General features: G+C 33.7%; 1 protein-coding gene across 1 annotated transcript in view; it reads left to right on the forward strand.

Annotated features, from left to right (window-relative positions):
* Window positions 1-12,283, forward strand: part of KIF6 (kinesin family member 6) — a 154,018-nt gene that overhangs the window by 37,607 nt on the left and 104,128 nt on the right. Inside the window, exons 8-10 of the mRNA XM_066547877.1 lie at window positions 841-984; window positions 5,257-5,343; window positions 8,402-8,505. Of these exons, the coding sequence (XP_066403974.1) occupies window positions 841-984; window positions 5,257-5,343; window positions 8,402-8,505 (335 nt within the window). The remainder of the gene's footprint in view (window positions 1-840; window positions 985-5,256; window positions 5,344-8,401; window positions 8,506-12,283) is intronic.

The raw sequence follows: 12,283 nt of genomic DNA on the forward strand, positions 1-12,283 counted from the left end.
ACTGATATGTAACATATAAATGTTACATAAAGAAAACCCAACTCCTAATCATTTAGGAGAGCTTGCAAAACTCATATAGCTAAAGATTTTCAGTACACTGCTTGGCCAGATAACAGTTCACATCTTTTATATCACAAGACATCATGGGGTAATCTAGCTTTTTATTTAATAATTAGGTCCCATAATGTAAACAGCTGAGGAGGGAAACTGAGAATAGTAGGTGTACAATTTCCTTTCTGGCCAAGGCATATATATTCTAAACGGAATCATTTCTTTCCAGCAGTACATTGTAATCATGCACCCTTTTATTTGTGCTTTGCTTTCCAAGACAATTTCTCAGAAATAAATGTATTGGCTCATGTACAAAGCACATGTTTTAAAAATGTGTCATTTTTAAAGTATGCTGTAGCAAATATTGAGGAAGTTTTTACTTTAATACTATCCATATTTTTTAGTTATGACCAAAAAGTATGAGGAATATTTTCGTTATGTTCCTGTGTCTTAGGAAAACCTGTGGGTTTGAGTTTATCATGTTCAGTTTCCATGTTGCTGAGAGACTGTAAGGCTAGGGCATGATAAAATTTAATGTATTTGGTCTTTCAGGTCCAGCTCCTACAAAGATATATAAACATACTGAAATTTAACTTGGAATTCTTTCATTAAAGCCAGTGGGTTTGCAGCTAACAGTGGGGTGCATAAGCATCCCAGTTTTGTTGTGTCAAAAGTTCTTGAGCAGATTGTATTTGTTCTTTATATGTTTTATATGTTGGATATGTTCTTTATAAGTCAAACATTAAGAGACATATAAATTTAAGTATTTTAATTTTGCTATTGTTTCAGGTAATAATTGCCCTTGCAGAGAAAAACCGGTCTCACATTCCTTACCGAAACTCTATGATGACCTCAGTGCTAAGAGACAGCCTGGGAGGAAACTGCATGACTACCATGATAGCAATGCTTGCTATGGACAAAAGAAACATAGATGTATGTTATTTCTATCTTGAACAAAAATCTTGTCACTTCTCTATAGATCCTGCTTTTTTGATTTTTAATATAGATTAAAATTCAAGGACATTTTAATTTGTTTCTAGGAGATAATTTGGAATAGAAATAGATAATCAATGAAAATTGCTGTAGGATAGAAACAAATCCTTTAGAAAAATGTGCTTTTCTCTAATTAATCTCAAATCAAGTGGCAGTTGGGAAATTACTTGCACCTAGTGATGAACTACTCTTTTTTTCAATTTACTGATTTCCTGGTGAATAAATTTTTGAGTTATAAAAGTGCATTTCCACTTAAAACCTTGGCAGAACTTCTGTTTGATGTCTTTGGAGTCAAGATTTTATAGATTATGGTAGACAAATAGGGAGTTTACTTGGAAAGAAAGGGAAATTGGGAGGGTAGTTTGGGATTTATGGAAATTTTTCAAATATTTTGTATCCTGTCACTGATTTCCTGCACTGGAATTATGTGTAGTGATGTTTTCTCTTTTTTTACAAATAGATCTGTAGTTTTTATCAAAGGGCTGTAGTGAATGGGGCTACATCTGTCTGGAGCCTGGTCAGAATGATATTCTTCAAGGTTCGGTTCCAGGGCCAGTTCTGTTCAATACATTCATCAATGATCTGAATGCAGGAATTGAATGGCCCACTAGCAAATTTGCTCATGATGCCAAACTGGGAAATGCTGTTGACTCTCTTGAGGGACAGAAGGCCTGGCAAATGGATCTAGATATATTGGAGCATTAGGCTGTGGTTATTTGGATGAAATTTAACGAGTTCTGCATTTATATTGGAGTAATGCCCAACACAAACATAATTTGGGAGACCAGTGGATGGAAAGTAGCCCTGCAGAAATGGATCCAGGGGTGCTGGTCAGAGGAGCAGTGAGTCCTGGGATACATTAAACACAGCACAACCAGCAGGTCAAAATAGGTGATTATCCTGCTGTCTGCTGCTCTCACCTTGAGCACTGTGTGTAGTTCTGAGCCCCACAGGTTAAGAAGGATGTGAAGGTCCTTGAGTGCAGCCAGAGGAGGGCAACAAAGCTGGCTAAAGTCTGGAAAAAACATCCTATGAGGAGCAACTGAGGAATCTGGGCTTGTCTAGGTTGGAGCAAAGAAGGCTGAGGGTGACCTCATTCCTCTCTGCATCTCCCTGAGGAGGGAAAGTGGAGAGGGAGGTGTTGAGCTCTTCTCCCCAGTATCCAGCAATGGATTGTGTGGGAATGGTTCAAAGATATGCCAGGAGAGGTTCAGGCTGGACATTAGGAAGCATTTCTTTGAGACAATTGTTAAACACTGGACCAGGCTGGAGAGGTGGTTGGTGCCCCAAGCCTATCAGCGTTTAAGAGATGTTTGGACAATGCTCTTAACAATGTGCTTTAACTTGGTCAGGCAGTTGGACAAGCTGATCATTGTAGGTCCCTTCCAAGTGAAATAGTCTAGTCTATTTTATTCTAGAACATGTTGCAATGTGAGTACATAGAACACTGCACAAAGCCGTTTATAATCAGTTTATTTCCTGATTTTTTATAATCAGTTTATTTCCTGATTTTCCTAACATAAAAACAAGAAAGGAAAAACTATTTAGTCTAAGACTGTTTTTTGAAATACAGTGGAAAATATTATACTTAAACCGTACTTCATTTAGTTATAGACTTTTCTTTTAGAAAAGTGGACTTTGCTGTTAAATGAAGACATATTGTTCAGACTTGCAAACGTAGTTATGCAAACATATTGTCTGGTTACAAAGTTGGAGAAGTTTGTTAATTTTATTTTAAGCTCTTTGAGATCAGAAGCCTTTCATATGTCAATTCATCAGGTGCATCTTACATTGTGTTCTAGATTTCTATTTTGGAAATATTTAGATCAAGCAATTATCCAGAGCAAGCTATTAAAATTTTCATGTTCTTGCTTTAACGTATGCTATTTACATCACAGATCTTATTCTTCGTTCCTCCAAAAAATAAAATAAAATGAAACAAAAACCCCAAAAAACAAAACAAAACCCAACAACAAACCAAACAAAAAACAAACAAAAAAACCCCAACAAAACAACAAAATCCCTTCCTTGATCCCCAAAATCCCTTCCTTGATCCCCAAAATCTGGAATGTCCAAATAATAAACGAGGATGATAAGCTAATATGTCTGAATAATATAAAAAGATAAGTAAGTTGTTAATCATCAGAAAATATCAGAATTAGAATAGGTGCATGAGTCATTATCTTATAGCTATGTTAGGGCTGCATATTGGTTTGTTTTTTCCATTGGGTGTACATTTCACTCACAAACAATGCACAAGATAGAACTACCTGCAGTATGAATCTAAGTTGTATAGTAAAAGCCACTTTCTGAAGGACCTAATGCTATTTCTTGTAATGAAAATAATGAAGCAGAAAATTCAGAGTAAGAAAGGGAGGACAATAAGAGGACATGAAGAGGACAAATAGATTATTATCCTATAGAACTGGATTATATTCCTACTTCTACCAATGAGTTTACTGAATTTCTTAAGTCACTACATCAAATTTTTTTTGGAGTGCTTGTATGAAGATGTTGATTCTGAATTGTAGATACATTATTCAATATAACTGAAGCAGAATGGAAGCTATTTTGGACAGCAGATCATAAAATTACAACAACTGAATATAATTTTTTGATACTTGTGACTTCAGTTTCCATTCTGTTAAGTGTAATCCTTCCACACACTTGCAGAAAAGGTTGATTGATTAATCCTTGTAAAGCCCTGAGGTGTTGTGATGATAAGCACAATATAAAAATGATTAGGAAATTAGATGTCTGACTTGATTAGCATTTTGATGGCATGGAATGAACAAATTGTAAGCTAGCATATTGAATATTGAGAACTGAATTGATTACCTACTCATTAATTTAACATGTGCTGCACACTAAATGGGGTGAAGAGATCTAGTGGAAATGTATGTATATGTACTGTACATATAACTGTACTTACTTACTATATGTATAGAACTTAATTAAAATCACATTGTCTGATCATCATTGCAAAGGAACAGCAGAGGCAGATATAGCGTCCAACTAATACAGTGTGCAACTCTATTAATTATAAGGCCTTCCTTTCCTTTGATTCTCTACATATATATTGTGTCTTTAGCAAGAATCATCTTTCCTCATGTAACCCTTATTCAGGGTTCCTAAACCAAAACCTCCAAGCACTTAAAGAGACAGAAATTATGTAGAAAAAGGTGTATGAACATAACATTTAAGCTGGTGTTTTCCTATATTGAGGGACTGAAAACTGCAGAATTATTTCCATTCTGAAAATCAATTCTGTTACAGTAGGGAATTAATTTAGGTGCTAACAAATTTTCTTTTAAATGCAGGCTGCCACATCTCATAAGGGTTTATCATACAGTTCCTCAAGGATCATTTGAATTTCTGAGACTACTGGCTAGTATTCTATGTTTTATTACTTGACTGAACTGGATACAGGTGCTGAGGTTTTTTTTCATTAAATATGTATGTCTTATAGCAGGGTCTGGCATTTAAATATCAGCTGATCTGGAATGTGAGAACAATACTTACCAGCATCTTTGATTTCTCCCTGTGTGCTACATGGGAGTACACAATGGCTGTCACAGAGTTTCCCAAACCAGCTCAGTCTTGTATCTTTTTTTTTCTGCCTTTCAGTCCTGCTGATCCCTGTCTTAGCTCATCAGACAGATTTTTATCTGGTATCACAGTTCCCCTGTATGCCTCCCAGTTTCAAGTCTCCTAGCTTGTTTCTCAGTTGTCCTGGATTTCCGCTATTCTTTCTTCCATCTTTTTCCCAGCTCCTCTTACATAAATTACCTAGTCCCCTTTTCACCAAAAAACCAACCAACCAAAACCAAAATGACAACAACAAAATCCCAACTTTTATTAGTTTTCCCTTTTTCTCATCATTCAAAGGTTATTGCCTTCTGTGTAGCATGGCTTTGTTATCCTACAATTCCAGCTGCAGTTTTACCTGAAACACAGTTGGTCAGGGGATAAACTGTATCAGTCAAATATGTCCTATGATTTAAAAGTTTTATGTGCTCCTGTCATTAACATACTAAACTTATTTCCCTTCAGTATTGTTGTTTTGGAATTGGAAATGATAGAATATTTCTGTAACATATTCAAAAAGTGGAAATGTAGTTTAATGGCTTTGTTAGCAGTCTGGCTACTTACCTGGTGCAAAGGTAACTGGAATTCTCTGTTCTCTTTTTTTTTTTTTAATTTTTCTTCCAGGAATCTATATCAACCTGCAGATTTGCGCAGAGAGTTGCTCTTATTAAGAATGAAGCAGTTCTTAATGAAGAAATTGACCCCAGATTGGTGAGAACTGTCTGGGGACAGAGGGAACGAGATTGCTTGGGTTAAGTTTTATTAATCAATAGCATTCAAATTGGTGTTGGGGATTTTATACTGAAAAGTGCCATTAAATTGTTTTCAGATGCAAGCTCCAACTTTTTTTCTTTAAAATAACTGCCACTTTAACTTTTTTTCTTTTGGACACAATTATAATTAAGTGGATCTTTATCAAATCTATAATTAAGTGGATTCTTATCAAATCAAAGGCTTTCTTAACTCTTAAAGCATCTGAGGAGAAATGGTCACTTTCATTATCATCTTAGTGTTGTTTCTTTAGTGTGATAATTCCTAAATCATAATCACAGTTCATTGGATGGTTCTAAAACTCTAAGAATGTACTAAGATTGCTAATTACTTAATGAAGGCACACAGCTGCACTGAAACAATTTGTGTATTAAAAAGCTGAGAAATATACCAAGCCCATCATTGAAATTGATTCAAGGAACATTTTAGATAGGAACAAAGAACTTTGTGAAGTTACCATTAGGAAAAAAAGAGGGAAACAAGCAAAGGAGACAGAAATAGCTAATTATGTAACTAATGATTTTATTCATTGTTACTTGATGGTAATTAGCACATTTCAGTTATTGTTAATAATTGTGCTTTTATTTTTTCTTGTCTCTTTTTCTTGACTTTCAAAGGGAACAGAAGATCCTTGTCAAGTTTTCAGCTGGTTTCCTTTGTCATTATTATTATGTATTTTATTTTTCCTTGCAATTTCTAATAGCAATAGTATCATAGAGTTAAAAACAAAGGCAAAAAAAACCCAATAAGCATTGCACAACTTCTTAATTTCTATCTGTTTGTTTTCTTTTCTTTTATACATAGACTTTCTAGTAGCAAATCATGCAAAACATTTCTTCCATGGCCACAGAAAGCTTTGATTGAGGTAAAGCATATGCAGGCTCCTGAACATTTACTACATCCTGTGGAGCTATACTCCACGAGTTTGGTATGTCTTGCTCTGCAGGATCATTTAGCAAGTAAAGCAAAAGTGGACACATGAGAGTTAGAAAACCATCCCCTCTTGTGGAAAAGCAGGGGAACACAAGTACCTCAAATTTATATGGCCCTGTGCTCATTATGGAACTTGTTGCCCATCTTAAGTGTATTCCCAGGGTGCAACTCTATTATTCAAAGTCTGGACTTAAGATCTTTTTCATAAAAATTAAATTTTATTGTAATAAAATAATATTAATTTAATGAAAAATCAAAACACAATTTATTGTCAGCATCTATCATCTGTGAGTTGAATGCATGCTTTATAAAGGGTATTCACAATACCTCTTGGTAGATCTGAGTTAACTCAGATTCTTGTGTAAACTTTATTCTTCATAATGGAGATTTCCTAACTTTTTATCTTAATGAGAAAATTAATTTTTACCTGTTGTACTTTTAAGTGACTCATCTTTGAACCTCTCTCACTCATGGCTAAAGAACACAATTTAAACTGAAGATTAAGGTCTTGAATTAAACCTCATCTCTTCTGGCATTCATGTAAAAATAGAAATGAAGTTATTTTGCTTTTGTAGATTTTTGTTTGTCTTAATAATACTTGAAAATTAATCTTCTACCCATATCCTGAAATTGGGGTTTCTGTTGTTGTCAGATTGAAGTTAATCATCCTAACAAATTTGAACATTGAACAGAGATCTTACTGTGATTCAGCTCTTTTAATTTTCTTGACTCAGCAGCTGGCGCAAACTGTATCAGAGTGTGGCGCCAAAACGAGGCAATATAAAATTATGGTAAAATGTTTGGCCTGAAACATTCTCTAAGTGTTCTTGCAACTTTTCTTATTAACAGTCATAATTTTAATAGACTATTAAATAAAATATTTTAGACTTTCATACTTTATTGTAAAAAAAACCCCATACACTGTAGGTTTAGAATTAAAAGAAGTAATCAAATGCATGTTTAAAATAATTGAGTTTTCAAAGTAAAATCTTAGGAAGTTATGATTAAATTTAGCCATTAAAAGAAATAGAAATGTTTGAAGGAGTTTAAACATCCAGTGAAAATATGTGTCATTGATTTCAGCAATCTCATTACTGGAAAGTGCATGCAATCAAAAGTGATTAATTTTCCTTAAAAACATTCTTCTCTTGGAAAGTTATTTTGCACATGGAATCAGTGTATGTAAATCCACCTAAAAATATCACTGGCCTACTGACACATTTGAGCCATATATAAAGGGAGGCTGCATTAAATAATCAACCATTAAATGTCCAAGAGTGCACTCATTTGTGTCTTAGACTTAGGTATATGCATATTTCTCTGCTTTGTAGAATTTGGCTTTGAGCATTTAATGATTAGTAAAATTTGGTTTTATACAGACATTTATTCCCAAAGTACAGATTTTGACAATGACTTCCTAGAATTTAAAAATCTAGATAAGTTTTCCATGTAATGTTATCACAATACTATTCATTAATATAATTTAATTTCATTATTGCTTCATGCCATCAGTTTGTTGTTAGCAACTGATGCATCCTACAAGTATAGCATGCAATAATTCTAATAATTGCAAAATGTCACATGAGAAAGAAAAAAGGTAAGATTAAAATTATGATATTGTTTGGAAATTTCTGTTTGTATAGGGAAAGCAAAAAAATCGCTTTTGTAGTATGGTTGCCCTTAGTCTAACAAAGGTGTCAGTTCTTAAATGTGCTTTCATTATTAAAAGGCAAAACTAATGAGTCAGAAAAACTCTTTTTATTCCTATGTCAAATACTATTTCTCTTTTGCAAAATATCTTTTGAGCTCTTTCTGTACAGCCAAATGTTCTAACACAAGAATTTACTGAATTTGGAAGACTTTTCTTGGGTTTATAAATGGAAAAACAGGGGATAAAAAAGTGCTTGGTGTATTTAAGGTATTTTGACAGTTTTTAGAAAAGATATCTTGTTTAAAAAAAGAGAAAACTAAAGTATATTTACCTAAACTAGACCTTCCACTGAAAAAATAATATACCAGCTAATAATTTGTTGGTGATGCTTGGTTTATGTCTTGCTGTTTGTAGATGATTATCCAGCTGAAAAAGGAGATCCAGGATTTGAAGGATGAGTTGGCACTGGTGACTGGCAAGCAAAGAAAATCAGAGCTTTCCCAAGAAGAGCTACTTCAGTAATGTCTTACATTGTTTTCATTTTCTTCTTTTATTATTATACTTTTCATCAGTTTCTGTTTTGGCATAAATATTTAAATTAATCTCAGAGTTTTAAACTTCCTTGAGTGAATAATAAAGTGGAGTTAGGTGCCAGTTTAGAATGGCAGATTTCCATGAAAAGCTCTATGAGGCTGCTGGCTGTGTTTTTGCAGCCTCAGCATTGAGGAAGTGAAGTAAAGTAAATGCAAAGGATGGGAATGCCTGTCAAATGCCAGGCAAAAAGAAGTGTTGTATAATAGGGCAGAATGAGAAATAGTCTCTCTCAAAACTGGATATTCAATCTGAGTAGATTCCAAAAAATATTCTTGTGCTAAGATGTATCCTGCTGCAGCATTAGTTTGATATAAACCAAAAGAAATCTCACATTTCAGATCCACAATTAGTCAGTGTCTTGAAAGCCAAATATTCTTTTTTTTTTTAACTGAATATGCTGTTGAAATGTACTATTAATTAGTGTAAATATTGTAACATTCTGTAGCTTTTGGTAACAGATCAGTACAGCATATAGGAACTTTCTAAATATGTTTCTAAATATGATGTGTTTACTCAGGTCTAAATGTTCACAATGACTGAATTAAATTTCTAGGCTTGAAAAATTGATTCTGTAGTATGGACCTATTTAATTACTGTACCTCAAGTCTATAAACAAAGAACTGCCTGATTTTGTTTGATTAGGATGTTAACAGTAACCAAATTGAAGCTGTGGGAATATTTAGTCTTTAATTTCTCAAGGGGCTGCTCCAGAAGACAACTTCCAGTGCTAACAATTTCCCCCGACACATAGGAGAGTCTGGAGACATGAAGACCGGCTGCTACCTTGAATTTCTCATGTCGATTGTTCTCATTATTGATCATTTACATCAGCAGTTATCAGTATATTCTCCTAACCAGAAATGTACCTGCAATTCCTATGGAGTTAGTATGTATTTATCATCTGCCCAAATATGAGTGTCAAATGCACAAATAACATTGCAGATTAGCATGAGATGTGACCAAGACTAGCCATAGAAAGAAAAGCACCTTTCTTTTTCATTATATGCAGAATTAAATGCCCTTATTAGCTAGCTTCTTTTTACCCTGGCAGAAGGGTAAAAAAATAAACCTTTTTAATCTTCAAAAGATGACTAACTTACAGTGATTTTATTCAGACATACTTAAATAATTTATATGTTGGTTTAAATAAGTGCTTTCATAGCATAATTGTAAAAATCTGTCACATTTATTTTCCACTGTGGTCTTGTTTGCTGCTTACTTTGTGTGGGGTTTTGAAAATCATTTGAGTTTTCTAAGACCACAGTCACAAATCTTATTTGCTAAGATTTTTATCTTTTTGCCATGGAAATGGCAGTCTTATAAATAGGAATAGGTTATAAATAGTAATGGATTGATGGTTGATTAAAGTTTTCATTATGGTTATGCAAAGGAAAAGTAGGAATGTACCATCTGCATAAAATTGCACTACAGCATACCTCTGGGAGGCCTGATTTCAGAATTGTGACTAAAAAGTGTATTAGTTTTATGTTTTTCCTTTTTATCTATGTAGCACAATATATGGTGCATTACACTATGAGAAAAGGTTTCTTCTAGGCTCATAACAAGGAATTTTGCATCCCATTACTCCAGAAAGAAGCAGGGTGGAGATTTTTATGAGTTTCTACCTGTATTAAGTCATGCAATGAGAAAAAACTTTCAAGGACCTCAGCTACACTAGGTCAATGCAAAATTTTAAGGTTTCTAAATTTATAATTTATATTTATTTAGGCTCATGTAGCACATGTATTCATTGTTTCAAAATTAAGTTCTTTCTTGGAATAAATGCTGTGGAATTAAAGTATAGTGCAGCAGTTAAGTACTGCTGACTGGGATATAATAATTTTCCTTCGGATCAATACTAAACAAGAAGGGCCTCAAACAATTAACCTCATCAATCATCAATGCCATATAATAACATTTTTCAGGGATTGTTTTCTTAATATGTTTTTAAGTGGAAAAAAAAGAAAATTGGATATATAGAGTTTTTCAGAGAGGCAAAGAGAGTGTTAGAGAATAACTGTCACATACATGAGTCAGACTGGCTTGTTGGTATTTGGGCTGCAGTTGAATGGAATGCTGAAAGCTAAGTCAGTCTTTTCTAGAACAATTCAAGGGAAGGAAAATACCAAATGTCAGTGTTTATGAGTTTTGCATTTGTCTGTGTTCATGCAAACAGAGTGCTCACAGATAAACAACTGATGCAGCTCAAACACCCAAATGAAAATATAATTAAATAATAGCATAAAAAGCCATTACTTCAATGAAAGTATCTTTTTGTGGTTTTAACCATTTATACTTTTTGAGCCAGCTTTCATATGGCAATAACATTTGCAACCATGCTGATTTACTTGTCTGAGCTTGAGGTCCATAAATGTTCTGAGCATTTATGACAATCAGCAGATAGAATCTAAGTCTTCTGTCTCCAGTTAGAGTCTATCAACACATAATAGCAAATATCTATGACAGTTCTGTTTATTAGGACTGGCCATCTGAGCTTGGAGCTAGTTGTTATCTGGAGAGTTTGTACACATTAATAAATATACAAGTGAGTAGTCCAAACAGAAGTATGGACCTGGATGATGGCTAAGAAATCATGATGACTATTACTGGAAAATGTCTATGTTGGGATTTGCATCTGGTTTTGCATCTATAATGAAACCTAAATAATATTATTTATCAGGAGCCATACAGATCAGTTTGTTATGACAGGGAGAAGAAGAAAAGAAACATGGTATAGGTGATAATGCAACATACTCTGTTGTGCTTTATTTCAAGTGGCCACCCAAGAATGATTCTTAAAGGGCTAGTATTGTGTAGGGGATTCTTTTATTATTATTGTTTTTATTGTTGATGCTTTTCTTAAATGTCAGAGAGGAAAGTCTAATTAAGGTCATTATGGATTTTAAATCCTACTTAGACATTTTTGCTGAGTTAAGATATCTTCTGTTTAAACTTAAATAAACTATATCTCATTGTGTGGGTGTATATATATATGTAAATAATTCAAGTTTATATAGTTATTTTCCAAATTCTTAAACTTAGACTGAAGTCTAACTGTGGTTAGTTTTATTGCAAATAATTGACTAATAAGGAGAACTGTTATAAAGGATAGTCTTATAAAAAATGGATGTGCTTTAATTCTTATTTTTATTCATCATATCTATTTTAACAGAGGTCACAGCAAAATTGATCTGCTGAAAGTATTCTGATCCTGGGGCTTTTTTTAACTCTTTGATGCTGAGCACTGATGGTCAAAGGTACAAAACATGTCAGTGAGAAACTCCATGCACTGAGTATACGTTTGGTTTTGTCCCACACAATGCTTTATCTCAGGCACTTTTCAGTACAAGACAGATGCCAAAATAAAACCAAGTCCAGTGGTATGTGTGTAGATCCAATATTTTTTACTCTAACACAATGTTTATTGTATTGCATAGGTTTTTTTGCTCTCTACATATGTTGCAGGAACTAGGTGTTAGTGATTTCCCAGGAAATAAGTGTTAATAGTATGTGAAAATTTTATTTTGTATGTTTCTTGACTTACTAAGTCAAGAAATGCCGAACATTTCTCATAACGATGAGCTTCATTCTACTTGCTTGCATTCAGAGCATTCCAAAGGAAATTGATGGGCTACTCAATGCATTTGGAATTGCTAAATATTTGCAGGTAACATATGAATAAGCTGATTTTCATCCTTTATT

This window comes from Molothrus aeneus, chromosome 3 (genome assembly GCF_037042795.1).
Source record: "Molothrus aeneus isolate 106 chromosome 3, BPBGC_Maene_1.0, whole genome shotgun sequence".
NCBI classification, from domain to species: Eukaryota; Metazoa; Chordata; class Aves; order Passeriformes; family Icteridae; genus Molothrus; species Molothrus aeneus.